The 16,525-nt window shown below is 55.3% G+C and overlaps 4 protein-coding genes across 4 annotated transcripts; 2 read left to right on the top strand and 2 right to left on the bottom strand.

The window, feature by feature from the left end:
- The first annotated feature begins 3,970 nt into the window (after positions 1-3,970).
- Positions 3,971-6,961, top strand: F5Z01DRAFT_3861 (uncharacterized protein). Its single transcript, XM_046259461.1, has 3 exons — positions 3,971-4,493; positions 4,640-4,817; positions 4,869-6,961. Exons 1-3 carry the CDS (start codon positions 4,449-4,451, stop codon positions 6,911-6,913), a joined length of 2,268 nt encoding a protein of 755 aa, XP_046122712.1. The 5' UTR covers positions 3,971-4,448; the 3' UTR covers positions 6,914-6,961.
- Positions 6,962-8,387: 1,426 nt separating this feature from the next.
- F5Z01DRAFT_614116 (FAD binding domain-containing protein) lies at positions 8,388-10,087 on the bottom strand (the record flags this gene model as incomplete). Its single annotated transcript, XM_046260798.1, has 2 exons — positions 8,388-9,836; positions 9,893-10,087. 2 exons carry the CDS (start codon positions 10,085-10,087, stop codon positions 8,388-8,390), a joined length of 1,644 nt encoding a protein of 547 aa, XP_046122711.1.
- A 1,585-nt stretch (positions 10,088-11,672) lies between these two features.
- F5Z01DRAFT_746174 (uncharacterized protein) lies at positions 11,673-13,401 on the top strand. Its single transcript, XM_046266946.1, has 4 exons — positions 11,673-12,498; positions 12,561-12,714; positions 12,775-12,987; positions 13,045-13,401. Exons 1-4 carry the CDS (start codon positions 12,079-12,081, stop codon positions 13,362-13,364), a joined length of 1,107 nt encoding a protein of 368 aa, XP_046122710.1. The 5' UTR covers positions 11,673-12,078; the 3' UTR covers positions 13,365-13,401.
- Positions 13,402-14,135: 734 nt separating this feature from the next.
- On the bottom strand, positions 14,136-15,477 carry F5Z01DRAFT_3841 (Pyruvate/Phosphoenolpyruvate kinase-like domain-containing protein). The gene is made up of 2 exons (XM_046259444.1): positions 14,905-15,477; positions 14,136-14,845 (listed from the first exon to the last, which is right to left on the bottom strand). The coding sequence occupies exons 1-2, from the start codon at positions 15,280-15,282 to the stop codon at positions 14,261-14,263; spliced, it is 963 nt and encodes a 320-aa protein (XP_046122709.1). The 5' UTR covers positions 15,283-15,477; the 3' UTR covers positions 14,136-14,260.
- Between the last annotated feature and the right edge of the window lie 1,048 nt (positions 15,478-16,525).

Raw genomic sequence — 16,525 nt, 5'->3', positions numbered from 1 at the left:
GGCTGATTGCCTCCTGGAAAAGGTAGTGCGGAGTGCACACTCATTGAAGTTGCTTCGACCGCCAATATGTCCTTGCCAATCCCTTTCAAAGCTGGCAAATGTCCTCAGGACCCTTCAAGAGTATTCGCCCGTCTTCGCCGTTCATAACAATACTATCAAAACTAAACCCACCAGGAAGCCCCAGTCGCCAAGATCGCGCCACTCATCATCTTCTCAAGTCGAGAGGCAGAGGCAGAACGAGGCACACTATCGGCGCCACATCAGCGGGGTTCAACAGTCTTTTGCCGCCAAAGGCTGCATTGGCAGCGGCGACAGAGTTATCGGTGAGACACGGACGATGACTTGCTTGCCTAGCTCGTCACTGACAGCTGCAACCAAGGGCCGGAAGACAAGACCGCGAGACACGCTCAGCGCGGACAGGCGAGACGCGCCAATGAGTCTATGACAGGAACTGCCCATGTCCGCCAAGTCAACTTCAGCGCTCAATCCGTCTTCAAAGGTAAGCGTCAATCGATTCCCGGCGCGCACTCCCAGCACGCTCCAATTGCTTGCTTGCCTCACGCCCTCGTTCGCCGCGCCCGAGTAGACATCTTGCCTCCGACGTCGTTGGGTCTGCGTTGCTTTTTATCCCAGCTGAAAGACCTGCAGTGTGGTCCCAGCTAAGCAGGGATTAGCTGCGGACCGCGGAAGACTGGGAGCTAAGAGCTTCGGAGCAAATCAGCGGCACAGTTGGCGTCCACCCCAGTCCCCAGATCTGATCATGGTCGCCGACTGGACAATGTGCCATCTTCACTGGCATCATCAAATGATTTCGCGATAATCGGCACTCAAGAGTCCCCCAGGGCCCAGGGAAAAGGCCATGGAAGGGAAAAGCGATCAATTTCCGCCGGCAGGGCCCTATTCGCTCTGCATTTCGCCGGGTCGGTGACCATGACAGAGCATCAGCCGATCAAGCACTTGTGGAAAGCGCAAAAAGCAAAGAAGCTCCAGTCGCAGGAGAGAGCATAACAGTGACCTTGTAGCGAAGCGCGCGCAGCTGACTGGAATGCAGCGCCACGCCCTGCGGCCGTACCCGCCACGGACTGGAGTTTACCGTTTAGAAGCAACGTCCTAGGCTGGTATTGAGCGCCCAGTCCTCCTGAAATCAGCAACAAGGCCTCCTAGGCGTCAATAAATTGGCAATTGCCCACCACAGCGACAATATATTGCAATTAATTGCGATCGCTGCTCCACGTCAAGGGGGAACAGGAGTGTCCGGCGATTACGCACGCACGCAAGGACCGACGACGAGTGGACGCACTGCTGCAGGCCTGGAGAAGATCGACACCCTTGCATTGCATCGCGCTGCCGCTCCCAGGACGGCTGGCTGGCTGGCAGGCAGGCAGGCCACCACGTCCACCGCTTTTCCGGGGCACCCTCGTGCACGCCCTGTGAAGATCTTGGCCATCATTACCTACAATCGTAGTCCTCTGGCTGTTGTTGGCTGAGGATCTGTCGAGCTGGGAGGAACTCATTCAGAGCGGATTACTGACTTCTACGTTGGGACACAAGGTACGTGGAGTCGCAGGTCAATATTGTTTTGATAGCGCTGCGTTGTTTTATCCCTTGCATGGCACAAAGGCACAAAAACACAAAGAGGCTTTGTCTAACTTAGTCATCCCCACAATGAGGCGAGAGGGTCCATGACTCCACGCCAAAATTACCTATACGTACGTACCTGGATGCTGGAGCAGCGGGTTTGACTTTGACATGTCGGCGATAGGACTCAACTGCGAGGCAGATGGACATGGGTGAATTGACTGATAGCGCCAACGGACGGTGAATCATCCAGAGTTGATCCTGGTTCAACGATCGCACGCACGCACGGCAGAGACGACAGCCGGCCGATGGAGGTTGCAATGTGGCAGGAGGCCAATGCAGCTTTAAAGCACCTCTGGAATGGATTCTACATCACGGAGGTCATATTGACCCGCGCGCCCTGCTCGACCCAGCTCGCGCGCTCTCTATCTCCTCTACAGAGTGGCAGGACACCAAAGCGGTTCCTACACGAAGAAGCCATATCTCTTGTTCATCCGCAATCCGCGCGCAGTCCGCGCCGATGTGGCAGATGCTTCTTGCTGTCATCAGGCTCGGATCTCTTGGTCTGCCTGCGCTAAGGCTGCCCTTGGGCCTTGGCTTGGGATCTCTCAGTCCCCTGTCCCAGACTCCCAGTCCCGGCCCCCCCCCACCCTCACTCAATCGCAGCCGTCTTGCAGGTGGCCAATCAATTTGCTGATCGGATACAGACACACCCATAGAGGCGTCACATTCCTCACTGTCCAGACTTACACCAAGGACTGGAGAGCTCGACCAGTCGACGCGCCGCCCCGTGCCGAGCTGGTCTTCCTCTACGTATTGTGCTAGGAACTCTAGCTTCCATTGAGGGCCAGAATCATCCCTCTGTCACTTCACTTTGTCTATTCCAGATTTTGCAGGCAATCGCAACGAGCATCGTCGTCTTCGTCCCTTGGACAGCCACTGCCCGAACTCAAAGCTTGACCGGACGGCAAATACAGAAGTTGGAGGGCGTTTCTGTCCTTACTTGTACATGGTCACCTGAACGGTACGTTTCGAGACATATCTCCCCTTCTTGTTTCACCTCCTTCGTTCGCCTCCAGGCTGATCAGCCACGCACATTCCGCCACTGCTCTTTGTCATCACATTCAAATCCCTTGTCCTCAGTGTTCATCCAGCCAAGTCGACGCCACAGCGAGAGACGCGGCCCAACCATGTACCGAGACTATCACACTGGTCACGCGGCGTATTACTGCTCGTCATCACCACATGCACCTGGTGGACAGTCTTCTCGACCATCGCTGGGTCAGCCCCCTCCAGTTTCTGAGCTCCTGTCCCCCACACACACCCTATGTTCCTGATGGTCACCTCATCCTGTCCTTGCGTCCAATGGGTCCCGCCATATAGTGCAGCAGGCAAGTCGCCAAGCTGCACTGCATCTTTGGCCGGGTGCCGCAAACCTATTTCGTCCTGCACACCGGACGCTGGTCCGCGATCTGGACGGTGAAAGAATCAGACATCGCCGGCTGCCGGGCATGATCTACGCAGGATATCTGCCGCTAATGCTACATGCGCAAGCAACCCACAAGGTTCCCGGATGACCTTGATTCCTTGGTGGTGCCAGCATCATGGAAGAGAGAAGAAGCAACTCTGTCAACGGGAGATTCTTGAATGGACCCGTTGAAAGCCATGCAAACTTGTTCAAGAATGCCTGGGACCCCCCCTCCCTCTCGTCCATAGCCCAGTTCTCCCCCAAGATCCAAGCCCCACATACAGCCTTCCGATCCCTTGCTGCTCGTATGCATATACAGAGCAGACACAAGCCCAGGCAGGACCCCTCAAGGCAGGGCGATCCTATCTTGCATACGCCTCGTCCAACCTCTACCAGAAATGCTCGCAAATGTCTCTGATCCGACCTCCACCCAGTCGAGCCCTGACATAGCCCGAGACTCTTGACCACCCTTGACTCGGATCTTTATTACCCTCTGGACTACCTATCCTCTGGATGGGCTCTCCCTTCGCTTTGACGCACACTACTGCCACACGATAGCCTCTCGATCTGGTGTGATCATTTTGGCAATCACGCTTGCGCAGGAACTGATACTTGATTTCTACTCGAATAGGTCTATCCTAGCCCAACCAGGTCAAGCCAGTGTTTCTCCCCCACAGTCCTCGAGGCAAGGACGAGTATTTTGCATGAAAGTTGCATCCCTGGAGATTACATCTCGGCGCAAGTGGTATCAGCCTTGCAGAAGGTGAGTTTGGCTATTCCCCTGTCCCCTTCCGTACGCAGGAACGAGGCTTCCATTGGATTGTGGTCCACACCCTCAAGACGACTTAAGAGTGCTTCGACGGCGCTGATACTCTTGACATCAGTATCTTCGGTTATCAACAGCAGCAGCAGCAGCGTCCGCCTCAACCCCCCCTCTAGACGCGTGGAACCAGCCCGTCGAACGCCCCAGACATTCCAGCTGGGCTGATTCACAATCATCAAAGGGCAAAGGTGTGCTGTGTTCTGTGGTATAACAATCGTCCGGGAATGCGCCTGTCTCTTGTCAGAACTCGGCCGCACCACTCAGAGCTCGCGACTGTGTTTACTTGTCTCAGTCGTGCTACTGTCGACGATCGGGAAGACGCAAGCCCAGGCCCATTTTGACATCTCACGACAAAACTCTCTGGGTAAGGTGAAGAGCAGCAAATTTCCCGGCACGAAGAGACGCGACAGATTGGAATTGCGTTGTCTCACTGACTCGGGAGTCGTCGAGACGTTGCGCCTGGCTTACACAGCGCGTGGCGACCACTTTCTGTCCCAGACATTGGCTTGCATTCTTAACCTCTTCCCTTCCCCATCAAAACAGCAAAGCACCCAGGCGTCACCCTTTCACTCTGCGTGGATGTCGTCCGTCAAGTTCCAGTCACCGTCTTACAAGCTGTTCGAGGTGAGTCGCTTCCTTAGACTCTGGGTCAACACACACTTCTCCTCCTTTCAACACTTGCCCACCAGCTGGAACACCTCGAGCGCCGAGACTTGTCGACTGTTTCGCATCAAGCAGAGTATTCTGTGGCTAACCTCTGAGTACTACAGCCGGAGTATCATCCACAGAGGCCTATTATCGTTGGCTTGGACGACACGCTCGAGTCGCCAGACACCATTGCCCTTCGCTTGGAAGAAGCGCGACGAGGATCCCTTGGTGAGGATTCTTCTCCCAGACTCTTTGAGATGGCGACATACAGTAAGGCGGCGCCCTTGCCGTCGATGAATGGTTCGTCAGAGCATAGTCACACTGCAGGGGATGTTCAGCTGACTGTCCAAGGCTACGATCCTATGAGGTTCCATCAGAACACATACGAGCAGTATCAACCGGAACCTTATCCGGCACCTGCGCAGAATGACAAGTTTGCGCAACTCAACCAGCAGGCCTTTGCGTCAAACAATGCAGTGGCCCCGCCTGTTTCTCCATACATGCCTCCGGGCCCATCGGTGGTTTCTTGTCATCCTACCACCGGGACAGAGGGCACCAGGGTCTTCCTCAAGATATCGTCACACTACGATATTTACTCCATCTCAGCGACGCCATATTTCCACCTCCAGTTTGGCAACGAAAAGTGTGCCCTGCGGGACGTGACCAACCACCCCCAGAGCAGCAATGGCAGCTACATTTACTCGTGCAGCGCCGAGGCGCCCCAGTCCGTCGTCACGGGTTGTGATAGCAGCAATGTGCCACTGTCACTCGTAATCGAGGCGGCTCCCGGCGAGGAGATCTCGAGGACGGCAGCCGGGTCTTTTCAGTATGTTCAGGGGCCAGAAGATGACATCACGCGGACCGACAAGCTGCCCAAGCTCGACCACGCACCACATGCCCCTACCGCGGATGACCATGAGAGCGTGTCGCCCAAGATGGACCAGCCGCCTGCCATATCCTCTGTCGTGCCTACAAATAACTACGATGCGCCTCCAGAGCAGCCTCAGTACTCTAGTGAGCCATATGCCCAAACCCCCGAAGACATGATCAGCACCTACAGGAGCTCGACATATGTCGAGTCCCCCTACAACCGCCGCTCCGCGCACGGATGGACCAACTTCCCCGGGACCCTTGGCAGCTCTGGGCGCAGCCCTATGCTCTCACACCACCAGAGCATGACCGGGCGACCCAGCCTGGCGCCTCTGACCAGTGGCAGTGGCCAACCGGAGCTGATCCGCACCAGCACGATCAACCCCAACTCGACAGGCAACTCTTACAGCCAGATGACGCCAAGTACACCGAAGGCTGTCCTCAAGATCAACGGCAACCTCAACTCGATGGCTGAGAACTGGACGCCGGAAGAATGGGGCAACCGACGTCGCATCGTCATGTTCCGCAGGAAACAAGTGGGCAACACGCTGAACACCACATTCCAGCCCGTCCCAGTCAACGAGCGCCCACAGAACAGCATCTGCATATCTTGCATCTACTGGGCTGAGAAGAAGGAGTGCTTTGTGACATCGGTCGACACCATCTACCTCCTTGAGCAGCTCCTCACCGGACCCAAGAAGTTCTCCGTGGAAGAGAAGAACAGGATCCGACGTAACCTGGAAGGATATGCCCCCCACACGGTCTCCAAGGGCAAGGCGGAGAGCCAGGAGTTCTTCAAGCTCATCATGGCCTTTGGCAATCCCAAGCCCCGCAACATCGAGAAGGATGTCAAGGTCTTCAACTGGAAGAACCTCGAGGCGTCTCTCAAGAAGATTATCGGCAAGTACAGCGCGAGACCCGCTGGTGGCGCCTCGCAAATGCCCTCAAACATGATGGCGCACACACCCTATGCCACCCTACCAACACCTCCTGGTCAGGCGCTCTCGCATCATCGGGATCATCAGCAGCAACAGCCGCAGCAACAACACAGCCAGTACCCCATGCACTCCAGTCATCACGACATTCCCTCGCCACGATCGCTCTCGGGGTCTGGGCCATCTTGGGCTCCCTACACGGCCGCGCCCTCCTATCAGCCCCCACTGACAAGAACACTCAGTCCCCATTTGCGTCAACCGAGCCCCCAGCAACCGCCACACATCCGGATCAACACCAGCAACACTCTACCCTCCGTGTCGACATATGACTCCAGGTCCATCACAGCCAGCGGCTACGGGGCGACTGGTCTGCACACCCCCATCAGTCAACACCCGTCGAATGCAACGCCGCCCAGATGGGACCCGGCGCCCGTAAACTACGCCGATGGGTACTCGGGCATGGGACAATCGCACCTCCAGCATCCTCACCACAGCCAGAACCACAATCACAACCACACCCACCATGCGCAGCAAACGGTTTATGGCACTGGACCGCCAGCCTACGGAGACGGTGGTCCGCCGCGCGCCTGAGTCTGAGCCTGATCATGAGCTTGGGACGCCCTCCGCCAGCCTCGCTCCGCTAGCGCGTGGCTGCTGTCCATCAGGTCATTCGCCGCCTTGGCGAGCTATCTCGTGTTCCCAAAGGCAAGGCCAGGGAAGCGGTCTACTACACCACATTGGACAGCCTCGTGAGCAGGCAGAGTCGTAAAGGGTCGTCGTGCGGGGAGGTCAGGTGGTGTCTCGCGCACGCCAATCAACCACACCAGCCGCACACCACCATGTCTTCGGCCCCGCCAACCACACCATCGGGAAGAAAGCATGATGGGCGATAGCATGCTGCAAGGCGGAGGAGGCTTTCGATTAAGGGTCGTCGCGTCCCTGCCTTCCTCCCTTCCTCGCTTTCGTGGGGTCTCCTTGGTCCGGGTGGTTATTCTTAGCCTGGGCGTGTGAGCAGTACTCGACGACATTCGTTTCAACTTCATTGTCGTCATGACTGGGTCTTCTGCGAACCTGAATATGCATGCGACCCTCTTCTTGGCGTGCAGAATCTTGCACGCAAGGCTGTCATGGGATTTACGGTTGCGTTGGGGGTCCATGATCTGATCATCACAACTTGGCAACCGCCCTATTCCTGCTTTCCAGTGCGTTATGGTGTTTGTCTCGGTACTTGGCTGTTCCGCAGATCGGAGTTTATTTCTTTCTTCTTTACGTTGGAGTCGCGGGGAGTTTGGTCCGTGGCTGACAAGAGGAGAACAGGTGCGATTAGACGGCGTGTTTTCCAGGCATAGATGTTTGGTTTAGAGAAGCGGGTCTGCATTTTCACTTTCTTTTGTTTTTCGGGATATGGTCTGTTTCCTTTCGCGGTTTGGGCACAGGAATGCAAGTATATATACCCACTCGATGGCATGGTTACGTGGTATGGGCATGAGGTGGACGATATGGATACGGTTCAGTATTGATACAGGACTAATTGTAATGCATCACGTTATTTAATTTGATTGCTTTGGCTCGCTCACACACGCAAGGAAGAGTCTTGGTATTTCGTGATAGTCTTCTTAAAGGATAGTCCACGTAAGATAAAGTTTCTTAAAAGGTGAAACAGCGTCCACCGAATCGGAGAGGCCCAAGAATTCACCTGTGATTCTTGAACCATGTAAAGACCATGAACCTTTTTGTCGATTTTGTGTGTAGGATACAATAATAATAAGATACGGTAGTGGTGTAGGGTAAGCTTGCGGTAGACGACGTATGGTATCAAGATGGCGAACACTATTTGATCACCAAGGCTTACTGAATTTCACGGTTTAGAAACCCAGCAGCTTCCTATCCAAGACAAGCTGGGGCCTGTCAGGATCTCATGTTAAATAAGAAGAGGAGCAGTGCTACTAGTGCATACCAAGCGAAGCGCCATCACGTTGGAACCTGGTTCGACAAATTATGTATTAATATCTAACAATTGAAGCTTTTACACACAGCCATGACCGTCAGCCTGCCAAGCAAGCATTTAGCTCCTGACACCCGACCAGAACCTATCGTCGGGGACCGGTGCCCTGTCGAGCTTGAAGTGGCCCGGCTGGAGTTTCTGGAAGACAGCGGTGGGATCGTAAAACTTGGCAATACTGTTGAGCTTGTCGACATTGTCGGGACCGTAGTTGGCAATGACGTTCTCGTACAGACTGCCGTAGTTCATGTAGATGTAGTCATTCTGCTTGCCGAGCGCCGAGGCCTCGGACTCGATGCGGGTCAGGAGGTTGGAAATCCAGCTGTACACGCGCTCGTCGTCCTCGGCGTTGGACCACCAGCAGGCGACATGGATCAGGTACAGGGGCCCATCGGCCAGGTTGATGCCCAGCGGGTTGCCACCGCGGGCGCTCATGTGCTTGATCTGCTCGGTCGTGATGCCCTGGAAGATGAGGACGGGGTTGGCGCCCTCGACGTCGGCGAGCTTGGGCTGCTCCTCGAAGAAGACGTCGCGCGCCTTGGCGGCGACTTCAGAGCCGGCCTTGACGGTGAGGCCGTAGTACACCTCGCGGAAACCGTAGGGGTTCGACTCGTCCTGGGCATGGGCGTACTCGTGATGGGTCCGCTCCTTCGTGGAGTCGGCAATGGCCGTCAGGTTCTCGTAGGGCTCCCAGATGGCGGCGTCGGCACCCTCGGGGGTGGCGTACCAGAACTCGGTGGCGGCGAGCTTCATGCCGCCCTGGGAGAGCCAGGCGATCCAGGTGCCAGCGTTGGGGTCATCGGGGGTGTTGGCAATGGTCTGGACAAAGGCCTCGGTGAGGTCGGAGAAGTCGTTCTCGAGATACGTCTTGGTTCCACCCCACATCAAGCCGCCAGGAAGAGGGATGGCCCGGAAGGTAAAGGCGGTCACGATGCCAAAGTTGTTGCCGCCGCCACGGAGGGCCCAGTAGAGGGAAGGGTTCGACTTCTCGGTGACGTTGATGATGAACCCGGCAGCGGTGACGACCTCGTAGGTGAGGACGTTGTCGCAAGCCCAGCCGTATTTGTTGGAGAAGTAGGAGATGCCGCCGCCAAGGGTCAGACCACCAGTACCGACCTTGCCGACACGTCCTCCAGTCACGGTGATCTCGTCCTTAGCCAGCTTGTCGTATACCTGGCCCCAGGTGTTGCCGGGCTGGATCTTGACCTTTTGCTTGTCGCACGACACGGTGACATCTTGCATCTTTTCAAAGGTGACGGTGATGCCGCCCTCAATGTTGGAGGCACCAGCAAAGGCGGCGTGACCACCGCTCTTGACGGCAAAGGGGCACTGCGTCAGTCGCGACAGCAGCACGACGACGGAAACGTCCTCGGCCTTGGAGGGCTTGAAGATGCACTGAGGGTCGACATCAGCCTGGATCTCGGACCAGAAGGCACCGGTGAACTGGTCATAGGCATCGTCGTTCTCGGTGACGACAGAGTCACGGCCAAAGATGGCACTCAGCGACAGACACTGCCAGGCGGGTCAGCACTTTTCATAGAGACATCATGGGGGCGATCCCAACTTACAGCGGCAGGGCAGGCATACTGCTCAAGAGAGCGTGTCGAGAGAGAGGATGCAGGTAGATCCTTCACCTGTACGCCGAGGCGCTCGAGCTCTTGGGTCGCATTGAATCCTGCAGGCTCGAAACTCTCAGGCTGCGACAGAGCTGCCGCGTGGGCACCTCCCAGAACAGAAGCAAAGAACAGTGCCGCCGTCTTCATGGTGACTGATTTTTGGGTTGACGAAAGAAGAATAGAAGTGGATGTGAAACGCAGAGCGGGTGGACCTGGCCTTGTACTTCTTCTTCTTCTATTTCTTCTCTTGTCCTTTGCCACGCAGGAGGCCTCGGCTGAGTTGAGAACGAGTGACTGCCCAGGCGCGAGAGCGATTAATGGTTGGGGCGGGGAAGAAAGGAAAGAGAGTGGCGAAGACGGTTCGAATTATTTGAAGACATTGCGGTTCTCATGCGGCCAAGGTATCCGTACATACAGATACGTACAGGGAATCGATATCGACCATGCCTGGGGAATTAAATCGCGGTTGGCCTTGCAGCCGCACGCGAGGAAACCGGGGGATCGGATCTCGGATGCTTGGCACAGCCCGAAGTGGGCGGCCGCCTTGGACTGAGTAACGAGTTCCGAGTCTCCGATCCCCTGGAGCTGCTTCTTCATTCTTCATGATGGCAGAGCAGGAAGAGGAGGAAGAAAGCACCGGTAAAAAGGCAACGCCGGCACGCTGAGAGCAGCAGCACGACCTGGCAGAGATTGGATGTGGACCCCCATCATGCACGTCTGCAGGAGGCCAGACTGGAAAGGGAAGCCTGCAAGGGCCGAGGGAATAATCGTGGCCAGGGTTCAACAAATATCTGCAGAAGTTCCAGCCAAGAGCCCAGTGTGCGTTTTCCTTCCAGCTGGGAGCCTGGGACGCACGTGTCTTGCTCCATCTGCACTCGATATTGTTTGTGACTGATCTCGATATTGTTTGTGACTGATCATGTCTCGAATCGAATATAATGCTACATGCACCAAGGGATAGGGGCGCAGCAAATTGAACAAAATCTCTCGAGGGCCGAGAAAGTCACTGGACGAAAGAATGGTCCAGATTCGTTCTGCGTTGTACTCTGTGTAGTCGCGCAGATATGAGTGTCTTCATCAATGATCAATGCCAACGTATCAACTCTCACGAACCGGCAACAGGCGATAAAAAAAAACCTTCCACCACCCTTTTCCCAATTTACTCTTGCAATGCATAATTACGGCTGCAGTCTCTATGCGTCTCTCAAGGGCCACGGGCCACGGCTCAAGGCACGTTCTCGGGCCAAGACTGAGACCCCTGGTGGCAACTTGCTTCTGGGATATCTTCCACCGCAGCCTAGGCCATTTGGGAAGCAACACTATCCTTCTTACGGATACGGAAGCGGCATCATGACCCTGTCTTGCAAGCTACCATCAGGTAGGCTTGCGCCGGGCATTCGTACGGCCAGTCGCATTACTTGCCTGACAGCGAAACGCTCCCGAGCCGTGTCAATCCTCCGGATGAACTGTCTGAGATCCCTAGCCGTCCCTTCCGAGCGAGCATTTGTATCAGGAATATGAGCGCATGTGAACTTGCGAAGAACATTCTTGTGGGGAAATGTCAACAGTCCGCCGGAAACCATGACCTCGGTCTCGAGACTTGCCCATGAGGCCGTACACCGAGAGCCTGGATGATTGCTCTGCAGCCCTTGCCACCCAATGCAGAGCGTGGGATGTAGGTAGGTACATGTTCCTCAGACAGGGATGCGTCTTGTCAATCTGCAACGGCAGAGTAGAAGGTCAGTCAGTGTGTGTGCCTTATCGGCCCACGTTCACGCATGTAGACGGCACAGCCGTGCGTTGTTTTCTTCAACACCCCTGCCAGCTGCGGCCTAGCTACAGAAAGGGATCTCACACTTGCCCCCAGGGGATCTAACGTGGGACGCTCGAGCGTTGTATCGCGCGATCCTGCGCGGGCGTGCCCTTGTCTGGTACTCACCAGCCAGGCCGTGTCTGTCCTGCAGTCAATCGCCTGCCTGATGCCACGGCACAAGATGACAAGGAGAAGCAAGAGATCGAGTCCCATCCCATCCCGCACACTGATCAGTCGCTTCTATAAACCTCACCACATCCTCCCCCTCGACCCCTTCATAGTGAGTTTGTGGTTATAGCCTCTAGCCAGCCAGACAGCCATCGCCATGGCGGCGGGCTTGAACAACACGAAGCTCATGGTGACGGGCATCATCATGAGCATCTTCGCGTCCCTCATCTTCTTCACCCACATCTATCTCGCCGTCATCCGCAAACGCACCTTTTCGTGGGAAGACGGATGGCTGACGGCAGCTTGGATGGTCTTCATTGTCATCACCAGTCTTTACCTCAACGCCGGGCCTGTTATATTTCGATTGCAAGATGTCTCCGAGGGCAAAATCGAACTGTACGACACAATTATGGACGATACACTGGTTGTACAAAAGACGTTTTTTGTCGTCACCTCTGGTCTTTGGATCTGCTTGTGGCTCATCAAGGCTTCGCTGCTTTGCTTGTATAAGCGCTTGATGGCTGGTTTGAAGTCGTACATCATCCTCTGGTGGGTCGTCGTCTTCATCTGCGTGGTGGTAAGCTCCCGCAAAATTGCCATCTGCCCTGCAAACACGTCCATGCTAACCGTCTTGATTAGACACTCGCTGGCGCCATCACCTCTTCCATGTTGTCGTGCTCGAGCATGAGCGCCTGGTTCACACCTGGGGCCTGCGGTACACCGCGCGACGTTCGGGCAGCCTACATTAGCTTGTGGTACTCGTACTCTGTCGATGTGTTTACCGATCTCCTGGGTGCGTCAACAAAATCTCCTGCGGCTGGATGCGGCCAGACAGCTAACGCGCGCGCTCTAGTCATGTTCCTTCCCCTCGGCCTCATCCGCAACCTCCAGATGCACTGGAGACGCAAGATTACAATCGGCGCCCTCTTCTGCCTCGGATGGGTCTGCATTGCCGTGTCGACGATCCGCGTAACATACCTGGGCCACGACAATGCCGCTGGCCAGGAGTTCAAGCAGCCCTCGACCTCTTGGCTCGCAGTCTGGGGTATCGTCGAAGCTGCCATTGGTAAGAGTCCATTGACCCGGAGGACCTGCTACAGTTGGGCTAACAAAATCGATACAGCCGTCATCATTGGATGCGGACCCGGTCTCTACCGCGAGGCCAAGGTTCTCAAGTCGGGTGGCCGCCTCACCTACAACCAAAACTACGACTACAACCCGGGTGGTGGTTACATCAAGGCCACGAGCGGCCGATCCCGCAACAAGTCTGGCAACGGGACGCTAAACGACAACGAGATGATGACCTACCCGCGTGCGACCGTGCAGATCAACAATCGCAGCGACAGTGAGGAGGACTTGTTCACCGAGCGTGGCAACAAGAACATTATGGTGACGAGGTCGGTCGTGATCAGCCAAGACGAAGATCAGCCGCACGCAAAATAGAATGAGCGATATTATTTGACTTATAGAATTGACGGGCACTTTGGATTCGTTTTTGGAACTTTGCAACTATGTCTCACTTGTGCCGATCCAAATGAACTAATGGGCTTGAACTGAGTTCTGACAGACAGCTCGAGGACTTCCAGAAACTCTCCCTCGTCGGCACGCATACCTATGGCAGAAGCAAGGCAGACAAAAATTCACAGACAGAGTCTAGCATAGGTTGGACAGACGACCCATCGACTCTGCTCTAGTCCGTACCTGCATGGCTATTTCAGGTCTGTTCTCCTGCCGGTCTCCGATCGCAATGGACTTAGCAGTCTAAATATAGCTACAATCGAGCCCTTGAGTAATAGTTGCCTGACTGCCACAGTTGCGGTCGACAGCTCACCCAGCAACGAGTATAGCTCCCCTTCTCAACTTTTCCACGTGCCCGCCCGCCTATGTTACATGACTGGCAATGGGTAAGACTTGAAGGGAATCACGGACAGTCTCCGACGGAAAGCTTACTATGCAATACCTCTTCCATGATGTAAGCTCTCGTCGTGTGCTTTGAGCTAAATATGGGCCTAGTACCAACACATATTGCGCATCCAGAGGAGTTTGGCAGTGCCTCTGCGTTCTTGGACCAATACCCCTTTTGCGCTGTGGATTGTTGCTGAGTCGAACCGCAACCAAGCACCGTGATGCCCACGTTCATTGATACCCATCGATTATCCGAAGCGGCTACACGAATGGTAGGAGGAGAAATCGGACGTCCGAGGTACATTGATCAAGCTGCTGCCCCGAGCGTTGGGAAGAGAACACGTCAAGTGCCCGCTTGTGAATATCGTACAATTATTTTCGGTGTACTGATTCTCCGGCAGCTTCTCTACAGACGTCCCCGTCTGGACTTGGAATCACACACCGTTACTGCCATTCACTGCGACCTTCCCATTACTCCCCTTCACAAAGTCGCCAGCGACGGACCGGGCATCTGCCAGATCCTTCTGCATCTCCATCAGATGCAGCACATCCCCCGAGACGACCATGAATGACATTCGCTCCGACGCCTGGCGAATCGTGTCCAGAGTACCAAACGGTGCCGAGCCAATAGAGAACCCACCGTAGGGCTTGTCATGCTTTTCCATGACCTGGAAGAACTTGTCTCTTGCGGCGAGCCACTCGGGCTCCCCACCCGAGCCGAATTGGGCTGGAAGGCCCATGCTGATACGGGCGTCCAACGAGCCCAGCCAGACAATGTCAATGTGCTCGCCGACCTCGGTCAGAATGTCGTCGAGGTTGTTGATGGCCTCGAGGGACTCGATCTGGATCATAATAGCGGCCTGGTCGTTGACAGCCGCAAAGACATCCTTGTGCGGATGGTAGGATTGGTCCGTGAGGCCAGGAATCAGTCGGAAGGGTGGCGCGGATCGGGATCCTCCAATCTTGGCGCCAAACTTGGCTGCGGATACAACGTGCTTGGCCTGCTTGACCGTGTCGACCTGGATGCCAGCGTCAGTCCGATGGAGGAAGTATGAGCGTGCGTGATGGCATGACAAACCTGCGGTACGACAATCGAGGCACCGGCGTCCAGGGCGTATCCAATGGCAGCATGGTCGTGACCAGGAACACGCACCCAGGGGATGGTGTGGCCTTGGCTCATAAAGATGGCCTGGTGGACCATTTCGGTCATGGTCTCGACATTGCACGACGTGTGTTCCCAGTCGACCCAGACGCAGTCATAATTCATGGGCGCGAGCATCCGTGTGATGGGCACCGAGGAGAGACCGGCGTAGTAGCCCAGCAGAGGGCCAATCTTCTTCTCGTGGGCGTCCCGGATGGCCTGGCGCGCGTGGTGCGGCTGAAAGAGCGAGGGGGCCGCGTACGCAAGCATGCCCTTTTCCGGGACGTTCTTGTACATCTCTGTGACCTCCACCATGGCTGCGGTTCCTTATGTCGTGTATGAAGGAGACTGGAGAGAAGGTGAAGATGATAATGGAAGGAAAACAGAGACAGCGCGTTTCTTATAATCCTCCCTTTGCCGAGACGTGGGATGAGGGTCCGTCCGACAGCTGCATAAGTATTTTAACTTCGCTGTGACCTTACTCATTCGTTCCCCAGTCATGCGCGTTTAGCTCCATGATCCATGGGATTAAACCCTCCCGGGTCGATCCTTTTCGGGCCTCCATGTCGATCCCCACGCGCGCTAACTGCAAGCTCTTGCCTGTCACGGTGGCCAGCGGTGGTCGTCGACTCGTCGTCTCCCAAGCGGAGTATCAGGAGGCGTTTCGCTGCCGAGATTCCACTCATGCTGCTCCGTGAGACCAAGTTACATGTAATATTCGTCGCACCACCAGAGGATGTAAGCACTTGTCGCTGTGTGCTGATAGTTTGTGGCGCCGTGTGCAGATGTGGAAACGGCGGCACATGCTAATGGACAGCGTGAGCTTTGTAGAAGGAAGAAAACTGTGTTTTCACAGTGGCATTTTCCCCAATTCGACATTCGTGATGTCGGGGCCCCTGTCCGGCTCCGTCCCGCCTCATTTCCGATTGGGACGGGACAGCGCCGTAGCCCGTAGCCGAGCTGCAGGTGCATCCTTTTCAGGGCTTGGTGACAGATTCCGACGGTATTGAGTGGAGGTCAGTGAAGCAGGACGGGTTGGATGCTCGTCCGGTAGTTGTAAGATATAATAATGCGTTAAGGCCGCGGGCAGGACCAAGGTCACATCGTGGATTGCGCTACCCATTGAGTTACTCGTATGTCGCCAAATGACAACGCACAATAAGGCGTGAAACATCTCGTGCGTCGATGAATCGCCTTTCACCTGTTTATAAGATCGTACTCCGTGCGGTGATTACCTGATTGCCCTATACTCACGACGGCGACACCGTCGAAGCAGGAGATACACAAACTTAGGTCTAGATGTGCGCGCAAGGATCTTGATACTATGGAATACTGTATTTTCGATCGCTTCATTGTTAGCACAGAAGTAATTTGCCACCTGATTTCACTCCATTTGTTTTAAGTTAGGACATGTGCACAATGGTGAAACGCCTCGTTCGAGCCATGCCAACATGTTTCAATTCCACCCAACATCAACTACGCGTAGCCTCATACAGCTCACGAATCTTTTGCCAGAGACGCAGCAAAACATATTCCCTCTATTCATCAATGCTGATGA

Source organism: Emericellopsis atlantica, assembly GCF_019669845.1.
Source record: "Emericellopsis atlantica unplaced genomic scaffold F5Z01scaffold_1, whole genome shotgun sequence".
Classification (NCBI taxonomy): Eukaryota; Fungi; Ascomycota; class Sordariomycetes; order Hypocreales; family Bionectriaceae; genus Emericellopsis; species Emericellopsis atlantica.
Note: the sequence above shows the minus strand (reverse complement) of the source record. Positions and strands in the feature narration are given on the sequence as shown.